The sequence below is a fragment of the Rosa chinensis genome, chromosome 4, assembly GCF_002994745.2.
Source record: "Rosa chinensis cultivar Old Blush chromosome 4, RchiOBHm-V2, whole genome shotgun sequence".
Classification (NCBI taxonomy): domain Eukaryota; kingdom Viridiplantae; phylum Streptophyta; class Magnoliopsida; order Rosales; family Rosaceae; genus Rosa; species Rosa chinensis.
Window position 1 is genome coordinate 4,688,582 of NC_037091.1, and position 21,249 is coordinate 4,709,830.

At 37.8% G+C, this 21,249-nt stretch overlaps 2 protein-coding genes across 3 annotated transcripts; one reads left to right on the top strand and one right to left on the bottom strand.

Annotated features, from left to right (window-relative positions):
• Window positions 1–6,870: 6,870 nt before the first annotated feature.
• Window positions 6,871–11,256, top strand: LOC112198661 (E3 ubiquitin protein ligase DRIP2). The gene is made up of 7 exons (XM_024339795.2): window positions 6,871–7,353; window positions 7,892–7,991; window positions 8,545–8,932; window positions 9,028–9,401; window positions 9,506–9,556; window positions 10,262–10,334; window positions 10,814–11,256. The coding sequence occupies exons 1-7, from the start codon at window positions 7,227–7,229 to the stop codon at window positions 10,988–10,990; spliced, it is 1,290 nt and encodes a 429-aa protein (XP_024195563.1). The 5' UTR covers window positions 6,871–7,226; the 3' UTR covers window positions 10,991–11,256.
• A 330-nt stretch (window positions 11,257–11,586) lies between these two features.
• On the bottom strand, window positions 11,587–14,156 carry LOC112200946 (PRA1 family protein D). Of its 2 annotated transcripts, none has more exons than XM_024341953.2 (2): window positions 13,422–14,154; window positions 11,587–11,933 (listed from the first exon to the last, which is right to left on the bottom strand). In XM_024341953.2, exon 1 carries the CDS (start codon window positions 13,988–13,990, stop codon window positions 13,454–13,456), a length of 537 nt encoding a protein of 178 aa, XP_024197721.1. In that variant the 5' UTR covers window positions 13,991–14,154; the 3' UTR covers window positions 11,587–11,933; window positions 13,422–13,453. The 2 variants fall into 2 exon arrangements, with proteins under 2 accessions (XP_024197721.1, XP_024197722.1); XM_024341954.2 differs by lacking the exon at window positions 11,587–11,933 and adding an exon at window positions 13,021–13,097 and having other exon boundaries at window positions 13,422–14,156.
• Between the last annotated feature and the right edge of the window lie 7,093 nt (window positions 14,157–21,249).

Sequence of the window (21,249 nt, forward strand, 5' to 3'; positions counted from 1 at the left end):
ATCACTCTCATCCTTACCCTCCTTGTCAAAGCGGAACACTGGGATGCCATAGCCTAGGTTCTCTCTCTCTCTTTCTCACTTTTTTTCTGGGTCGAAATATACATATCTTACAATCTTAAAACTTAGAAGTATTGTTGACTTTGCACAGGATATAAGTATATATGGCCTGAACTACTCGGAAAGCCTGGGCAGGAAGCCAAAACAATAATTGAGAAAGACAATCCCTTTGTTACCACTGTGATGATAGGACCAGACACACCGATGCTACTTTATTATTGTTGCAACTGTGTATATATCATCGTGGATGACCATGGCAATGTCCACCGAGTACCAAAAATAGGTTAAGGAGGAACCTAGTGATATAATCCCTAAAGAATACCGTTGTCTCTACCTTCTGATTAGGGCTGTCAATGGGTCGTGTCGGGTTAGGTACGTGTCGGGTCAAGGTATTTGTCATGTCTCAAGAGACAAACCCAAACCCAACCGATTTAATAATCGTGTCAAAAATTTAAACTCAAACCCAACCTATTTATTAAACAGGTTACCCGTTTCCAACCCGCTTAACCCATTTAATAAATAGGTCGTGTAATGTTAGATAAAATGATTCATTTAAAGGTTAACAATATGACCCATTTAACTAAAAAAATGCATAAATTGATTAAATTCGCTAAAAACTCCACAAGACAAAGAATATAAATAATTATATATAATTCATAAATAATTAAATCCAATAATTATAAAGCAAAATATTTCAAATTGTTTAATCCTATGATCAAATACTCCCAACGTCCAAAATTTCAAGAAAAAGTACAGCATAATTGGGTTATACGAGTTCACTTCGTGTTAGAGGGTTGACCCATGGCCAACCAATTTATTAAATGGGTCATGGTGGCTTGACCCACCGCCGACCCACTTTTTAATCGTGCGGGTTCAACCCGCTTTATTTCGTGCGGGTTTCGAGTCGTGTTATCGGGTCGTGTCTGAATTGACAGCCCTACTTCTGATCTATTGCGACCACCTTGTTTAAAATAAAATTCTCAATAAATCAAAAATATGTGTGACATGTTAATCATATGAAATAAAAAAAATAAAAAAAAGGTGAGGTTATTGCCACATATATTTACTTTTTTATTTTAGGAGAATGATGAGATTTTCATTGATTAAGCATCCTTACATTCAATATCTATCGCAACCTCCACACTCGGAGTAATGATACTAAAGAATTCCATAAAATGCATAACTGGTTTAGCTTCTTGAGCTAGAATATGACCAACAGAGTTAGCTGCTTGTCCCACAAAGTGAACCTGAGCTATCGCAGCTTGATGGAGAAGAGTTCGAAGGTCCTGAATGAGAAAACCGAGATCAGAGCACATGAAAACTATTAGTTCGGTTAAAACGACCCGAAAATAGTTTGTACCAACTGATAAAAAAAGAATTAGAATTAAGGTTCAGTCTGAAAAGAATGTTGATTAATTTGTACTGTTTTTTGGCATTGGATTTTAGCAATATCATGTGTGAAAATATTGGTGGGATAATTATGCTCATACTTGGTTAAATTGAGTTTGTTAATTTGGTAGTGGTTTAGTATCAAGAGATACTAGAATTAAGGTTCAATCTGAAAAAAATGTTGATTAATTTGTACTGTTTTTTGGCATTTGGATTTTAGCAATATGATATGTGAAAATATTGGTGGGATAATTATGCTCATACTTGGTTAAATTGAGTTTGTTAATTTGGTAGTAGTTTAGTATCAACTATCAAGAGATACTATATTATACTATAGATAATTGGTGATCATTGTGAACTTGGACGCTTGACCTTCTGTTAAGGATCAGCAAGAGAATTGCTTAGTTAATTAACATGTGAGCTAAAAGGGGAGTGCTAAAATGTAAACGTTCATAGATTTTAGTATTGTCAAATTTAGACAACAACAAAGAGAAGCAACAAAGCAATAGAAAACAACATAAATAAACAAGCTCGCGAGTGCGAGAATTTGATTTCACAGCCGACGAGTTTCTTACTTATCATGTACAACTCATATCCTCATTAAACACATGATTTTCAATCTTCTGCAATTTTAAATGTACGTTGAGAAATGAGATTAGGTAATTTCGCTACTTTTTCAACTATGGTGTTGAGTATGATGAGAATGAACACAAGTGGATTTTGACTTTAAACCAGGAATTAGCTCAAAATCAACCGTGAGATAATAGCTAGGACGCTAAGAATAAGAGAACGTACTGAGCACCAAACCTTTTATTTTGATCATATATATATAAATATATATATATATATATATATATTATATCATAATTTATGCTTACCAACAGCTAGTTAATTCCTTATCAGAGAATCTGGCACTATGTTTGTGGCCGCTATTGGACTTTTCATTATATATTTTCCACCATCATCAATCCAACTGAGTGAGCACTGAACCAAATCTTCTTTCAATAATTTTGGACCTACCCTAGTCAGCTTCTAATATCTCTACTTAATAAATTAAGAACAAAACTGTGAAGGCTAATGTTTTTGAGATTTTGACCCTAGCCACATCTCAGCGGGGCCAAAGAAAAACGAAGTTTAGTTTTCAAAAACTAATGAAATCCGTGGATGATATGGCTGTGAGACTGGTTGCGTCGTTGGCTCTGGCAGATGGCAGGGCCGACCCTGTGAATTTGGAGGCCCAAGGCGAACAAAATTACGTGGCTTAAAGAAAATACTTAAATAAACTTAAAATCGACCAGGCCAGCAAGCCTCTTGATTCAAAATCGTCTTCTGTTCTTAGGCCTTTTGGTCTTCTTCAGCCATGAGCCACCGACTTCTCTTCTTCCGAAATATGGGTTTTTGAATTCTTGGGTCTTTGATTTTGATTTTGGGTAGTTAGATTTTGTTGAGATTTTGAAGTGTCTAGGGCTGAATAGAATTATAGAAGGTAAGGAGGAGGAAGAAGATGAAGTGGAAGCAGCAGGCGTTGCACAAAGTTCTTCTAATTTTCACGTCTCCTTTTTATCATTTTTTGGGCTGGGCAACATAAAACATGAGGCCTATAAAATCTGAGGCCCTAAGCCTGGGCCTAGTTCGCCTAGGCTCAAGACCAACCCTGGTGGCAAGAGGCCGGTCGAGCTCCAGCCTTCAAAAGGGGAAGGACTGTGACGGTCGCAGTCATACTTAGTCGGAAAACTACGTACGACTATGACATTTAACAAAAACTCCTTCAAAGGGATGTTCCGGCGAGCTTAGGTTTTGAATGGGTGGCTCACAATGTTTTCACTATTCAAACATTGGAGGCTCCAGTGGCACCTGTAATGGCACTGAGTGGAGTGAGGAGAAATCAAGATGGTTCGGATGACTTATCGCCTAAAAAACCTAGGCTGAGTTTGGCGGTTGGCAAGACCAACCTGGATGCTGTGTCGATGGGGCTTGCCTTGGTGTGGCTACTACACAAGAGACTCCAAAGAAAAGAGGGCGCGCTAGAGGTGCTACAAGAAAATAATTGAGGTTAAGGCAAAGAAGACCTATTCCAAAAGTGTAGTGCCAAAGCTTCAAAGAAGAAAGAAAATTTTGTTAATGGTTTATCTAAGTTTACTCATGCACCCTTCTAATGCTGAGAGCTCTAACCCTAAGGAAAAATGAGATTCTAGTTGCTTAGATTAGTTGTTTTTTAGTTGATGCTAGTGAGAACTTTTTTATGAGCCTTTGTAGATGTGCTTACCTCTGTAGATGTGCTTGTCTTCATCGTACCATAATTGTGTCCTCAGTGTATAGGGGCAAGTAGACTAGATTGCCTATAAGGTAAAATGACTTTTATTTTAGTATAGACTACTCGATGCTCATCTTGTTTTCATGGAGTAGTCATCTTTGTACTATTTCAACCCATGTTTAAGGTTGTTTCATGGTTTTCAGCCCTCTAACGTCGCTTCGTGTCGGTAAACTCCCAAACAGATCAGCCTCTCTATCGAACTGAATCGCTAGACTCAGAACTCCGCTTTTCTCATGGAGAATTTTGGCGGAAAACCGGCCTTCGATGTTGGGGTGTGGCATTCCGGTGCTTTATCGCTGGGAAGGATAGTTCGGGTCAGGTCCGACCACAACGAGGGCGGCTCAAGAATGATTGGTCGAAATTCCAAATGATAAGCAGATCTGAAGAGTTGCGAGGGATGATGGGGCAAGTGGTTCAAGGTTCCTACTCTCGGCGTACAATGTCAGGGGGTTTGGGCTTCGAATTGTAGAAGCGGTGGTGGAATACCATGGTGAGGAGGTTGGATCTGCGACGAAGTGGTTGAGGAAAGTGACGATGGGCTTCATGACTGTGACAACAGCGGTGGCAGAAAGCTACCATATCGTTTGGGCTGGTAATGCGCGCCTAAGGTTTGGAAAACTGGAACGGTTGCTTCCTGTATGTGCAGTGGTGACCGGTGCAAGGGAGCGATCACCCAATTTGCATGTGGGGTGCCTAGATCACTTTCGAGGCCCAACTCAAGTCAGAGGCCCAGATCAGTTGGAAGGAGTTGGGTGTCCAAATTATATTGGATTCAGGCCCATTTGTGGACCAAACTGATGGACTCTAGTTCTCTAGGGTTTTGTATTTGGGATCCTAGAGGATTGATCTACCAAAATTCATTTCGGTTTGACATAGGTGATACTAGCAAATCTTCTGGAATAGTACTAAAGGAGGGTTCGAACTATTCTGTATTAGCGGAGCACTGGATGTTCAATGAGTGCACCTTTCTCTATGTACCACCGTCGGTACTACCACATCTTCTTGTTCTGTCCTTAGATGACAGCATAAGGGTATGTAATGGCAACTCTGGCTTGAGGCTAGCACAAATTTCTTATCATTTGTTAATACCCATGAACTTTTCTTGGATGTATTACAATACGATTGTAATCAACTCTATTGAGTTTTTTTCTATTATATGAAGATAATTCCTTTATTCATATATATATATATATATATATATATATATATATATATATATATAGATATAGACACACACACACACACATTTTTGACTGAGACCTAACACGTGATATGAGAAATAAACTTATTCTTTTTTTGTAATCGAAAAAGTTGGTTGACAATAGTTTGAACCGATTGTCAGAATCCACGAAAAACATGCTCTATTGCTAGAGATTTAATTACTATCCTTATTAGTTACAATTTGCGTAACACGTAGCACCATTAAATACACATAGCAGTCTGTTTCGAGTGAGAAAATTGCTTATATACGCTCACCAACAACACAGAAAATAATGAGAAACAAAAAAGCAAAAGGAGAGCAAAAAAAAAAAAAAAAAGTGCAAATCGCTTGAAGATGGACTTGAATTTCAAAGAAAGATAAGAAATTGATCAAAATTCAGGTATGCTATCCAGATCTCTTCATTTTCATGTCTATAGGTATGCATTCACTAAGATTTTTGGGGAAGGGCTAGTTAGGCTAAGATTAAGATACCAAAAATAGAGAAATTCATGAAACAATTTAGATCCATTATGTTGAAAACTCATCAAAACATGATTGTATTCTCTGTCATTGCCAATTTGTTGAAAAATTTGCATAATCACTCGAGATGAAGTTGTTATATTCATTGATTATATATACTACCCTTCTTGTTATAGCAAAATTAGAGGAAATCAATCACAATTATATGAATTTTAGGCTGAACCAAATCCCAGTCAGCTTTATTTCCATGGGTGAGATCACTGAGATGAGATGAGAGCATCTGAAGGTTTTTGATTCTTGAAGCAGATAGAGGCTGAGAAATTTGAGTCAGTGACCTGTCACTGGTGAGGCACAACTGTCTGCATGTCAAAAAAACGGTTACATTGAAACAGTGCCAAAGTGAGTGGCCAAAAAAATAAGAAATAAAAATTAAAAAAATAAAAGAAAAGGAAGAACAAAACCATAACGTCCCAATTTTCAATCCTAAATCAATTCGGGTCTTCTTGTGTTTCCGTATGCGTTTTCTTTTTGAATTTTCTTTTTCAAACAGAACTCCTTGATGAAATTGACCGTAACTTGTACTTTGTAAATGGGGGTGTTGGAAGTGTGTGTTTTATTTTTTCCTGTATTTTACAAGGAAATATTGCTTCTCAATGATTTCGCCAATTAAATTTGAATGATGCTCTATAGTTGTTGACCTTTTCTTGATCTCGAGGACGACATGCCTCAAACAGACTTATTTTTCTTATCTCACAAAGACATATTTTTGACTTCGTCACTGCTTATTTGGTTGAAAATTTTGTTCATTTGAGATAAAATGAAAGCTAATTAAAAAAGTCATGCTTTTCCTACCTCAAACTTGTGTCGAGAATACCAATAAACTCGTGTCAATGAGGCATGAACACTTGCCTCCTCTAAACCTTAAAACTTAATTTACACTGACAAAGCTTACTCCACATCAAAATCACATGCATTATGGATGTTTATAGCAATTCTCTCATTGTAGGTGATGTTTATGGAGAAGTTACATAGCAAATCAAATAATTTCATTGCGTGACACATTAATATAACACATTTACATTTTCGTTTCTTTTTGTTGTTCCTACTAATGTTTGTTTTGTTTTTATTGCCTCCTAGAAGCTCCTATCTACTTATGAAATTGACTCATTAGAGACAAGGATAGTGGTGATACTCAAAGTTTCACTTTGACATGCAATATCCACATCAATATATAACACACCGCACCGAAAATACAGACGACTTCTGCAATATATAAAGCAGTTCATCATTCCCATTGCATAATCCAACATATTTGAGTCACTTTGACTTCGCAGAAAAACAAAGAAAGGAAAGTAGTGGAAGAAAAAGACAACCTTTTGGTTTTTTAGTTTTTCTTCTGGCTCCGGTGGAAATTAGGAATAACAAAGTAAAAACTTGTGCGCAGGAATAACAAACCCATCGTTCTATTCAAAAAACAAACCCATCGTATAAACGCCTTCTTTTTATGTTTTTACAAACATGTGTGCGTTTTCTATAATTTAGAGGTGATGAGATTGTAGCTGTTTGGAGCCTCGAACAGATCATCAAACCCTATCTTGCCCCTCATTGTCCAAATCGACACAATAACCAAAATCCCTCTCCCCCGTTCTTTTTCTTCATCACTGACAAAAAATCAACAAGCCCATGTTGGGTTTTTGGGGTTTCTTGATTGTAATTGGTGTCATGCACCATGTGCTTACGTGAAAGCAGAGTGCTCTGTTTATCAGTGGGTTTCGGAAGAAGATAATGATGACGACTAGCAGCAACCAAGTTGTGAAAGTTAAGAGGGAGAAGCTCGAGGCATGCATGACATGCCCCATGTGCAAAGGGCTATTCGAAGAAGCCACAACTATTTCTGAATGTCTTCACACATGTAAGTCTTTCGCTCTTTTCATCTCTGCTTTTGGGATCTGATTTTCATGTGTTATGCTCCTTTTTCTAATAGGGGTGCCGTGTTTCTACGTAAATTCCTATTCTTTTTCTTGTTTTCTGATCTGGGTTTATCGAAATTTACGATTTCATGATATGAGTCCTATTCAATTTGCATTGTTGGTTGTCTTCTTCTTTTGGACTTTGCCATAAGGTAATGTGTTAGTGTATATATTGGTAGATGAATATACTGTTGACTCTTGGTATATAAGTCCTATTATACCTGATTGGGTTTCTGTCACTTGGTGTTTGTAATTGTAATGATTAAATTTCTTGGCTATGATAAAATGGACTTGTGCTTACATGCTTCTTTACTCATTGCTCCCCTAAACTCTTGGTCTCTTTCTAATTTTCGCTGAAGTATATGGCTATGATCTGCAGTAGATGCTTCATGTATAGTGTAATAGGGGTAGTGAGCAACAATTCATAACTTTTTCTATGAATAAACGCGACTGACTCGTTTATTGCGGTTTTGAGAACAGTTTGCAAGAAGTGCATATATGATAAAATAATCAATGAAGATTTGGATAGATGTCCAGTATGCAAGACAGATTTAGGGGTTGCTCCAATGGATAAGCTCAGGTAATTGATCATCTACATTTCCTATGTTTATAGATTAGCTAGCTGCTCACATAATTAATGCATGAGCCTAGTTTATGCCATGACAGAGAAAAAAAAAAGTTCAAACAACTGTTAAACATTCCAAATATGAAAAAGTTTCAAATAATCAAGACTGGCCTTTTGCAGCAATCCTTTATTGATTCACCGCTTGTTTGGTCAATAAAATGTATAATGAAGTTTTTCATTTTCTAATGTTCTTGGTGCAGCATTACAAGCTTATAACAAGCTTACACTAATGAATTCGTCACTGCAGCAGTTTTTGTGACCTTATAACACATTTCTCGACTGATGTGTGAATCTTTTATGTATTCTATTACTATCAGACCTCACTCCTCATAGCTATTAAATATTTAGCCTTCTTTGTTCATTTGTAAATATCATCAATCATAATAATATTTTCATCAGATGTGTGCCTGCATAATAACCTCAAAGTTATGCTAGAAGGACCAAACCATGGATGCATATATATTGGTGTTATGTTTCTTCTGTTTTGTAATTATTCTTCGGTTGGCAGGGCTGACAATAGTCTCGAAGACATAAGGGCGAAGCTCTTCCCTTCTGGAAGTAAAAAGGTCAAGGCACAAGCAGCGGACCGCAATCTGCAAGCTGTAGGCTCTGAAAAGGTCTTGCCTTCAGAAACAAGAAAAACCAAGGCACCTGAAGTTAATGTGCCCTCCATATTGTTACCAGGGAGAAGAAAGCAGAGATACCTCTCTTCATTAGGAACAAGCGCTCCTACAGTTACAACCAGGTCCTCTATGAAGTATTTTACCAGAAAGAGTTCAGCTCTTCAAGAGAGTCATCTTTCGACTGAAGAAGAGCCTGTTCACAAACATGAAGATTTTCCGGAGAGGGTTAAATCATCTGAGAACCTTAAAGAAGATGCAGCACATGCCAGACAGGTAAACAAAAGGAAAATAAAAAGAAATTGATTTAAAGGTTTTGCTTATCCTTCTATTGTTCTTAAAATATGTTAAATCTTTTCATTTTGCTGCAGAATGCTACTGAGAAATTGTCTCAGAAAGATGGGGAGAATAATGGCAACGAGAACAAAGCACAACCAAGGTGGACAACTGGGCTGATGGAAGCTGAAAGAGAAGCTGCAAGAGTGCCAATAAGGCAAGTGTTCCTCAACCTCAACAATGAACCAGAAGAACTTCAACCCATTCAGGAACATGGCAATAATGGTGAATCTACTCCTGCACCATCAGTTTCAGTGCCAAGTGCCAAAGGCCAACGTGGCCGCAAAAGAAAAGCAGTATCAGAACCCGAGGAGTTAAAAACTCCAGCACAATCTGTGGTATCTGACGCAAACAATGAAGGTGAAACAATATTTAAACCAATCTGGTTCTCGTTGGAAGCTTATCCATGGTGAGATTCTGTTCCTTTGGAGTAAAACGTAAAGCGATCTTGATTTTTTTTTTCCTCACTCCATATATGTCAAGTTTTACAATCTTGTAATTTGATGGTTGTAGGGAAGGATATGCACCCTTGCCACAGATACCTTCATGTTACTTGAGAGTCAAGTAAGTTTCGTTATCATAATTCTGTCTGATATTGAAGTGTTAGGAGGCTTTAAATTTTGGTCTGATTAATGCCTTATTAATTGAACAATGTTTTCATTAGCTTTTCATAACCTTTAGAATGCTGAAATCTGTTTAAATTATGTGGCTGTACTAAAAATAAACTTTTGTTTGCACTGTTCCCTTTTGTTGCTGCAGTATGGTTTATGAGGATTTTTTGTCAGTTTGGCATATTTGTATTGCCTTCCATTTTTACTTCTTGGCACAAAACTGTATTCTCATGCCCTTTGATCAGAACGACCGATAAAATTTAAAGTGCTGTGGGTGAGGTCATCAGATAAAATGTAAACATTGGGGCTCAGTTTTTTGTTTTTTATGTGTTCTGTCACTCTGTGAGTACATGTTCTTGCTTTTTCTTCTTTGTCGATGTTTCATTATTGAAAACCCCTGGCTTTCATAGTAGTTTATTTAACTTCATTGAGTAATATTTGAGCATGCTTCTATGGTCAGTGTGTTTATTTGTTATTCTTGCATTTTTGATTTTTTGTTGCTTGTTAAAAATTCCAATAAGAGAATGTCAAGTGGTGATCAACCTGAAAATGCTCTCTTCAAATCTTCTGGAAAATTGGCAGCGCTTAGTGTATTTTCTCTGTTTAGTCTGTTTCCTTATCACACATTAATTTGAATTTCTTTATTCAAATGTCTCAGAGATGGTAACTTACCCAGTTCTTTCATAAAGAAGTATCTGGTGAAAAAGCTGAATCTTCACAGCGAGGCGGAGGTAACATCATCTGCTCTCCCTTTTCAAATTAGTAAAGATGCATGTGTAACCCTTCTGTGTTATGATAGTGACAATGCATGCAGGTTCATTTAGTTTATTTTTATCTTAATCTACCTGTTTCTTTAATGCCTAAACTTACTAGTAGGAACTGCATTTATCGTTTTACCACCAATGAATTCAGAAGTTGGATTATATGTGGAATATCAATACCTTCCTTGAGATTCTAAAGATGGATCAAGGACATATCCTTGAGAAAAAAGAATTGTGAAGTGTTGTTTCTGATAGTATAATCTGCAATGGACATTTTTGTAGTCAAAACTCAAAACCAAGTATTGTTGATTTGTTTTATCAATGTTGCTCCACATGTCATTTTTCCATCTTACCCATCCCCATTTTGTCTTTTGACTTGGCCGGACTTGACAACGTAAAGTTATCTCAGCACAAAGTTGATGCTGACATTCACTTCATTTCCAATACAGGTGGAGATTCTATTGTGGGGTCGGCCGATACATCCCACATTGCAGCTGCATAACTTGGTGGATTTATGGTTACAGAAAATACCAGCATCACATAAGATAGAATCCTTTGTAGGCAGCTCGGCAAAGGAGTACGTGATGGTTATAACCTACTGTCGAAAAGTGCTACAGCACTGGTAGACTTGTTTAAGCGACCTGCATGAATGCAATGCTGTAGTCCTGGCAGTTTCAACCACCTTCAACAGACAACATGCATTTGGATTTAGAGTTTCATTTCTTCTTTCTTTTCATCCCTGCAAGCATATAATGCTTTGCTTGCAGTGTGGTGTGCCCGGCACTTTATAGAACTGATTAGTAGAAAAATGAGAAATTTTTGAAAAGATTTGTTTGTTCAAGTTATGAATACAATGTTGCAGTAACAGTAGATTTTGGAAAGGATGGAGCATTCTGTCCTGTTCATTTCCTATAACCTCATTGCATATGGAAATAACAAAGAAACAGGTTATGGAATAACCTCAATGGAGAGTTGTCTGAAAGCCTGAATTTTCCATGTGGTTTAAAACCAAAAGATATGCTTATTCAAGTTATGAATACAATATTAGTATCAGTAGAATGTGGCAATTTGCAAGAATGGAGCATTTCTGTCATGTTCATTTCTATAACCTCGATAGATATGGAAATAACTAAGAAACAGGTTATGGAATAACCTCGAGAGATAGAAGTTATATGCAAGCCTGAATTTTGCATATAGTTTAAAACCGGTTATTCTCACCCCATTTCCACAAACTGATGACTTTTCTCAATTTTCCATTAGAATTAGATGGCATACACCACTATTGAAAATTAGCACTGCAGAAATGATTGCTACAAAATTGCAGTTGCAATGTGTTCTGTTTGCTCCAGATTTACCATGAGAGAACAATGGTATATACAAGTTTCTCTGCTAAAAGCACTAACAACATGATTGAATAGGTGAAAAAAGCTGAAAAACAATTATGCTGATGTTTACACAATCACAGACTCCAGAAGCAAAATGCTAACATCAGAACTGGCTGGACTTGTTTGTTAAAGTATATCTGCATCAAACCCAGGTACCTGCTCGTAGACGAAGAAATACTACCATCTGCAATGCATTCAGGAGGAAACTACATAAGAACCCATATCAAAGGACATAATACCTTGAATGTATGATAGGAACATCTAATAGGGAGTAATGGCAATAGCAAGAACCACATTTCAGCATAACAGATACCATTTGACAACTCAAGGAAAGCCACACTAGATAGCATTTTCAAGAAATTTTGTGTTCTCACTTTTCACCAATTAAGGGTATCCAAGCAACTATCCCTACACATGTTCCAGGTTAATCACCAGTAATGATGCCTTTGTCATTAATCAAGTCAGAACATTCCAACGTAGATGTGTATGCTTCCAAATAATACATAAGCATCCATACATAAACAGAAAGATCCATACTTTAAATGCACAAAGCGCCCAACTTGATTCAATCCTTGACCAAGTCCTGAGTCCTGACGGCTAATATCGATGTTTTATACAACTTGTGTTCATGTTGCGGAAAGCATATGGCATTGACAAATCATTTGCCAACTAAAGGTGGCTGTGCAATGTTAATCACTCAGGCCAAGGGATATCATGGACTAAAGCAGGAAGAAATGATACAAGATCACATGGAAAGAATCAAATGGAAGAAACTCTAAGTTCTGACATGAATGTGACAAAATGATTAAACAAAAATTCACTAAAATGGTTAAAAAACATCAAACATCTGCTAATTTCAATAAAAGGAGTATCATGACAAGAATTATAAAAAAAATATTGATTATTCCCGAAAAACTAAAATTATTTGGCAGTTGCAGCAATATGGTCAGATAGTGATGCCAAGTACTAACTTTGGCAAAAACCCTCTTCCACAGCTACACTTATTTTAGTCCACTGAAAATGCCTCAAAAACAGGTAATGCAACAAGAAGAATTTCATGCCTGACAACTAACTTACTTCATTTTGAACTTGGAGCTTAAGATGTGCAAACGACAATGTATGTAAGATTCAAAAAATCATCAAGATACAAAAAAGAACCAAATGATCAATTCAAACTTAGTAACTTACTTCCTAGAAATAAAGGTATAAACCATGTAATGGCTAGAAACAAGTTTTACTTATTCATAACAACGCACCATCACATGTGCAGGTGTTGTTTAGGCGCTTCATCAGCAAGTAGCAACATAAGATTCAAACCAAGGACATTGCAAACACTTATACAAGGGAGCTGGTAAAAGAGCATAATCTCGATAAGTGTGGAAGTTATGCCAGAAAAAATTTATAGACTGAAATAGTGGGTGCAAACATAAAATGTTCTATATATGGACTTATATTAAACGAAGCTCCAACTTTTTCGATACAATCATAAAACTTTCAGTTGCAATAGTATGACTGTAGCAGTAATATGAATACCACAACGTTCTCCACATGATTTATATAACAGCAATGCACGTTTTACTTAGAACTTGAAACTTCTGCAACAATTCCACTCACAAGAATCAAACTTTTCGCAAATTAATCGAAACCCAGAATCAAATAAAACCCAACTGACCTCATCAAATCTCAAGAACAACACCACCATGATCACATAATGGTGTAATTCCCACTCGGGTCAGCATCATCCTGAAGCAGAGCCCCATAAGGCGATTCTTTATCCTCCATAACAAGATCCTCCGTCCCTCTAAACACAGCATGAAGGCAAACCAAGACCACCCCAACCACCCCCGAAACGACGACGTTCAACCACACGTGCGTCAAAACCAGAGCCACCACAGTCACCACTCCCAGCACGGCCATCACGACCCGGTCCCCGACCGGAAACCCGAACACGACGAGCTCGTCGTCGCGGGAGAAGTAGAAGAAGACCCAGGCGGCGAAGACGATGAGGAAGACGATGATGGAGACCGGGTGGTAGATGAGGCTGAGGAAGAGGACGACCAAGAGGACCATGGCGTAGTTGGACCGGAAATGGGTCAGGTTCTGGAAGAGCCGGGTCGTGGCGTCGGAGAGGTTTGAAGGGAGGCTGAGGGCGGTGGGGTCGGCGAATTCGGACAAGGGGCGGTGGGCGGACATCGCCGATTGGCCGGCTTCCTTGAACCGGGTGACGATTCCGGTGGACATTGGGAGAATTGGGTGATTGGAAAGATTGGATTTTGGGGTGAGAAATGTGAGATTGAGGAGAAATCAGAAATGGGTTCTCTTTGGTTTCTATGTCAGTGGTGATGTATGTGGCGTTTGTGTCAACTCCATTGACCTCTCCGATTGGGAGCTTGGACGGGTTTGGACTGGTACAGTTGGTTTTTTTAAAGGGTGATTGGGTTGGAAGGGAGATGTTGTGTGTGTTTGGCCCAAGAATACATAGGCATTGAGAGGAAACTGGCCCAGTGAGCTTTCAAAAGTGGCTCTCATTCTAGGGAAAACCAAATGTTTCTATTCATCTATGCCGTGATTTTCATGATCAGTTGTACTCAACTGCTGTTAGATCTGAATCCAACGGTAAAGGATACTGAGAAAAATAAATGAATTCCAACACCTGTATTGTTATTTACTCTGTGATTTAGATTGAACGACAGTTGAACACAACTAATGATGAAATTTAATGAATAGGTGAATTTTTTTCATGATGGTGAAATCCAATGGCTGGGATCTGTTCTATTTTGTCAGTTCAAGCAGTGGAACTGAGACAGAACAGGTTAGTATATTTTGGTTCGGGTTTGCCATTTTTCACATTTAGAACCGAGATGGGACAGAACCGATCACATACGGTTTGGTTTTTGATTTTTTCGGTTTCTGTACCAAAATTGACCTAAAACAAAAGTTACGGAACAAATAAAGAGATGTTGCAAAATTTCAAAATGCAAATGCCTATTCACTTCCAATAATGCAGAGCAGATATGCACAATTGCACACAGATTTCCAGCAAAGTCACAAAGTGACCATTACCGGCCAACAAACTTTGTTGGACAAAGTGACAAAGTAGTAAATTGTTTCAGAAATCAGTGAAATCAAAATTCATAAGATCAAACCTGCATTCCGGCGGCCGTGCACCCACCTCTCTATCTTTCAATCGGCTTGGGATTGGGTCCAGACGCTCATCACTTTAACTTATGAATGCATCAAAAAGATAGAAACTCGGTAAAACCATACAAAGTACCAACTAGTGAAACTGCAAAGTCCTAAACACAGGTCATTACAAGGTTACAAACGGTCCAACTTGCAAAATGCTAACTGCAAAACTGCAAAGTACAAACTAAAACTCTGAAACAGAACAAATAATGCAGAAACAGCTCAAACAGTTTAATCCTTCCAATTGAAAGTATGAAATAGAACAAGAAAGTCTGAAATTCTAAAAATTTGCAAGATCCAACATTCCAACAGAATCACAATTCACAGTTTGAAAATTTAAAACAACTAAGTTGCTGCACAACTCCATCAGCAATGGCTGCAATATAATGCAGTTCACTCCTCCCAGCTTCCTCATTGCACCATTCCACCAATCCAAATATCCAATATCAAAGAATCAAATGAGCAATCACCAACGCAAATAGCAATACAAGCAAATCAACATTATTCAAAAATTAATATTAAAATGAAGCACTGAAACTAAGAAAAGCATTAAGACATATGATTCAACTCTAAACCTGCAATTCACTAAATGAAAACAGAAACTGAGAAAAGTGAGAAAACAGTTCAAGCCTTCACAAATTAAAAATCTGATGCAATGTTGGATATTAATGTACGAGTCTCATTGCTATCTCTAATAATCCAGTTCAATATGCTACAATGTTGGATATTAATGTACGTTGTGAATAGAATAAAACCAATGTTTTGGTGACTTTGTGGATTGTGAAATTATTTAAGGATTTTAATATCTATCTCCATCTACTATAAAAGGTGACCTGGTAGCTTGAATAGTGACCTAAAATCCACTAGAGACACATGTATTTCTCTAAGGTGCGCCTAATTTATTCGCAATCATTAGAGGTATTACAAAAGAACTCATTTGCGTTCTATACATTCTTTTCCGCATGAAATCTGTTGGCTCAAATGGCTCATTAGGCTTTGATTCACTCTAAGAGCGTAGAGAGTTTATGTGACAATGATCAAGGTGCCATTTGGCAAAGGGGACTTGGGTTTTTCCATGTCCTTGAATTGATACTGATGGCCCAGCCATCGTAGTCACAAAATAATATGTTTAGAATCAAAATGGAGTCATAATGAAAAGAACTCGAAATTTTATTCATAAGCCAATGGAGTACATCATTGTTTCTTAACCATTAAGAGAATCTAATCCAAATGCTAGCTAATGAAAAACAAAGGTAGTTGTTTGACTTCTTTCGGTAACTTCAAAATAAATATGATCAGGTGAGTAGAGAGATGTCGGTGGAGTTAACCTCGCTTAAGTACCACTTATTTCAAAACCTTCCTAGACATCATACACATTTTGGATGAGTATATGGCAATTGCCTATTACAAAGTATATGGCAATTGCTTATTACATCACTTAGAAAAATAAAGACTTAAACATAATTGGCTATCTATTGATCCTAGCTAGATTTGAAGTCTTCAATCCTTCACCCTAGATCATCTTCTTGACCTTCTTGTTCCACAGTGAGCTTCTCTTGCTTCACCATATGCTTTGTAGGCGATGACAATGTGTGCTTTGAAAGCATCATAAGGATGACTCTTAGTGTTGGTGGCACCACTAATATGGTTAGAGGCGTTGCCTCTCTCTCTCTCTCTCTTTCCACGTTGACCTCTTCGGTTTCGTGTTTGCCTATTTTGGTGGTTACTTTCCTTAGTAGAGCAATTATATAAACAAAAATGTCCAGAAGTATCCCTAAGATTAGGGCTTCACTATTAGAGCCGCTCTTAGGGGCGTGACTATAATTAGACTCTGAAATATACTCTGTTTCCATGGATCTTGAATTATAGTTCTTCAGCAACATTCATAGCTCCAATGAGCTGATGAAACCTTGTGATCCATCCTACAGTAACATCGATTCGATAGTTCTTAGCAACCATCAATGCATAGATTGGGAAGATAGAGAGTCTTCTCAATCAACATCGCATTTGTGATCTCTTTACCACAGAATTTCGTTAAGGATTTAATGCGAAGTGCTTCCGAGTTGTAGTCAAGAACTGTCTTTAAATCATAGAAGCGGAGGCTATGCCATCTCACTTCTAGGTTAGGAAGTAGGGAGTTACGAACGTTGCCAAATCTTTCTTCGAGTGAGACCTACAGCCTTCTGGGGTCTTCTTCATTCATATACTCAAACTGGAGTGAATTGAATCATCCATATGACGAGTCATTAGGATGATGACTTTCGCCTTATTTGCCTCTAAAGCTACTCTATTCGCTTCTAAAGCTTGATCTTGCTCAACAATTAGCAAGTCCTAGCTAGGCTCGAGAATCGTATCTAGGATTCCATCAGCCTTAAGATGCTGGCGAACATCACAAACCCACTTGTGATATCCAGAGCCAGTTGTTCCTAATGGAGCGAAGTCCAGTTTGTTCAGATTAGTCATCCTGAAAGAGAACAAGAAAAATGGTTACTTTAGGAGCGAAAAAGGCTACCATGAAACATATAAAATTTCTGAGCATAGTCACTCCAAGAAATTATGAATTTCTTAGCATAATCGCTTTCAAGAAATTAGGAATTTTTTAGTGTAGTCACTTCCAAGAAATCAGATTCCAAGAGGTATTGGATTAGATCGAAACAATGATGTAAGTGGTCGATCATAAATTCTCTACAAACTCTAAGTTTGGAGATGTCAACAAGCTCCAAGCTTGGAGTGAGCACGAACCACCACAATTCGGTTTTTGGTCTCCCCTATGAAGAAGAAAGGGGGGTAGAAGAAGGGAGTTTGCAAGTCCCCGATAAAATGAAGAGAAATTGAAAAAACTAAAAAAATGAAACTTTTAGTAAAAAGTACCTCGAAATAGTGATTGGAAAGTAACAGGAAAATGTCACTGGAAAAGTGCCAGAAGTCGCCTGAAATCTAGTCGAAAAAGTGTCGGAAAGTGGCTGAAAAATTTACAGGAAAATCTCGCCGGAAAGTAGCCGGACATTGACTGGTGGGCAAATTTTTTGGCAAATTTTTCAGCCACTTTCCGGTTTTGAGTTCTTGGGATTGAGAGATTTGAGGTAGGGGTTGGTGGTTGCTAGGGTTTGAAGGCTACGATTTTAGGGTTTCAGGGTTAGGGCTTCATGCTAATAACATGTTTTAGGAAAACTGAAATTAAGAGAGAATTGAGTTGTGCTTTCATTAATAATAAGGGCCTCTTTATATAGAGAATTACAAGTATAGAGATAGAGTTGTATATGAAAACATAATCGTACATTGATTGGATATCTACTAAGATTCTCCAAGATTATCTCTAATACAACCTATTACAACTAGAGCAAGTAACCTAGAGTTTGGACCAGACATATATTCTGGATCTACTTGAAAAAAAAGCAGTTTTTGTGTAAAATATTAATATAACCCCACAAAACACCGCACCACACGTGATCAAATTTAATAGAGAAATTACAAAAAATAAAACGAGGTATCAAGTTGATTTGTTTTTAAAACTTTAGGTATCATTTTGATCACTTTTGAAAGTTGGGTATCAAGTTGATCTGTTTTTAAAAATTTAGGTATCATTTTTATCACTTTTAAAGTTTGGTATCTTTTTGTCCGATGCAAGATAGTTTTGACTCTAGTAGTGATAAAAAATCTATAGTAAATAATCAGAGAAAGATGATTAGATAGCTATTTGGCTTTCTACATTTGTAATCGAATTATTTCTTGGGCTGCAAGCATCTTGTCCCTAGACTTAGACAACACGTCTCAGTTCCATGCTTACACCATGCAGCTTTGCCTTATTAGACCTGCCATTGCATACAGTTTTTTCTTTTTCTTACCCCCACACCAAATTATCATTATTATCAGAATCTTAACTCTTAAGGAAGGTAATAGTGTAGTACCCCGGAAATTCATCATTTATTTTCTGAGGATTTTCCGGAATCTAAATTATGGTTATAGGACGGTTTTGTGGCTCGTGGACCGAGCGGAAGTGTTTCGGACGAATTAATTATTTGAAAAGTATGGTTTTAAGGGAGCGCAAAGGTTGACTTTTTATAAGTTGGGATTCTACAAAAACTTCCTTCATGAAAGTTGTAGAGTACGTCGATACGAGTTCGTGGACATATGGAACGCGAGAATCGGAGTTCGTATGAGAAAGTTATGGCCATTAGAAGGAATTCCCATTTTGGTATAAATAGAAGTTTCCCAAGTTGGAAACTTACTATTTTCATTATTTCCATTTCCGGAAAACTCACTTCCTCTCTCTTCTCTCTCGGCTGCACCTTCAGAAACAAAATAATCCGACTAACCCGACCCGGACCAGGACCCGACGGACCCGACCCGGATTTTCCGGCGAACTGCGGCAGTCTCCGGCGACGAAACTTTCCAGATAGGATCGTCTCCTTCGTCTGGTCGTCCCTCTGGTGTCCTCTAGCGCCGATTCTCCTCCACGGCGGCCCTGCAAAGAGGCGCAGTTGAGTGTTTTCGGACCGGTCCGGAAAATGTAGCTCTGGCGACCGTACAGCTTCAAGTTTCCTTCCTTGGCTTCATGGGGGTCGTCTGAGTCAATCTATGGTGTTTGTTTGGATCGATTCGCGTAAAACTTGGTTCAACTCAGATTGGATTACTGTTCACATCTTGTGAGGTAGTTTTCGACCCTTTATGCTTGTTTTCTGACTTCGAGCTAGTTATGAGAATTCACAAGCATGCTTAGATGAAGCTTTTTTGATGTTGGGAGTTTTGGGAAATATTGAGTTTTGGCCCGTGGCGGTGCGCCACCGCCTGTGGAGGAGTTCCGGCTGTGTTCCAGCCACTTAAGGAACTATTTTTGGTATTATATATGTTCTACTCGTTGATACGAGCATTTTAATATATAATATGCAAATTTTGGAATTCGTATGGAATTGTTATGATTTTTGTAGTTTCATACCGATCGATTTATTCGATCTGCAAGGATTCGAGCGTCCGATCGACTTGTGGTTTGGTCACATCGATCGTGGACGAATTTCGGGGACTTTGGGAAGTCTCGGATGTGGTTTCGCCTCATTTGGCGTCACCTTGGGAATTTTGGTTCTATTTATGGTTTCGAACGTTATTCCTTATGATTCATTGACTGAATGAGAGCTGTAATTCTTTAGGTACGTGACGAGGTATTCTTTGGACAGCTATTTTGGGTGGTTTGGCTGCTTTGTTCTGTATTGAAGACGCAGCGGGAGTTTCGAGGTGAGTAATCTCACAAGGTTCATTAATGAACGGATTACCTTTATCGTTTGGTGAGAAAATATCACGATATTTGTTATGAGCAGGATCGATATTTTTTATGAGCAGGATCGATATTAGTTATGAGCATGATCGATATTTGTTATGAGCGAGATTACTCTATTGTTATGGAGTTATTAGGTTAACTACGACTATAGTTGGTATTAATGGTATTCCTAAGTAAATGACTACGTGTGTGTATATATATATATATGAAATATATATGTAATGATAAATCTTTGTGATAATTGCCGTGTGAAGCTTGTGTAGGAATATTTGTATAATGAATCGATGACATCAGTATGATGAATCTTTGTGATGATTGTCATGTAAAGCTTGTGTAGAAATATCTGTGTAGCTTGTGTAGGAAGATTAGTAAGATGATTTATAACTGTGTGATGACTAGCCATGAATCTATGTGATGATTGGCGATATATGCGTAAATCTATGTGATGATTGGCGATATATGCGTGAATCTATGTGATGATCGCTATCTGTGTGATGACTGGTGATATCTGTGTGAATCTATGTGATGATCGCTACCTATGTGATGACCAGCGATATCTATGTGATGATCAGTAGGATGATGAATATCTGCGTGATGATTGGTGAAATCTGTGCGATGATCAATGTGATGACTGCTCGGTAACGGAGCTGAATTGTTATTAAGTTAACAAAGATCGTGAGAACTGCTGTGATGGTTGGGGCTACCTACAGACGGCAGAGTGTGGGATTACGATGACTACTTTGACTTGAATTTCTTAACTTAATGTGACCTCCTGAACTAAATTATATGCAGGGGTTACTATGAATTGTTTTGCTTGTTTTGAAATGTGATTGCTTTGTTTCTTCTTGATTGTATTGATTGATGGTTTGATTTCTTTTAAGAGCCATAGTGGTGACGAATTGTACTTTGTGGTGAGGGTAGGAAGGTGATTCATTGATTTTCACCTTTGATGTCATGTTGATGACAAAAGCTCCTAGGGGCGAAATGGGGAATGAGTGTGATTCTAGAATTCGCCATAGGGCGTTAGAATGGTGTCAAACAT

What these genes read in the sequence shown, in the direction of transcription:
- LOC112198661 (XM_024339795.2), top strand. Translation starts at nt 7,227, where the DNA reads ATGATGACGACTAGCAGCAACCAAGTTGTGAAAGTTAAGAGGGAGAAG. An exon ending in ATGCAGCACATGCCAGACAG is followed by an intron (nt 8,933 to 9,027) that starts GTAAACAAAAGG and finishes ATTTTGCTGCAG; the next exon opens with AATGCTACTGAGAAATTGTC. An exon ending in TCATGTTACTTGAGAGTCAA is followed by an intron (nt 9,557 to 10,261) that starts GTAAGTTTCGTT and finishes CAAATGTCTCAG; the next exon opens with AGATGGTAACTTACCCAGTT.
- LOC112200946 (XM_024341953.2), bottom strand. Translation starts at nt 13,990, where the DNA reads ATGTCCACCGGAATCGTCACCCGGTTCAAGGAAGCCGGCCAATCGGCG.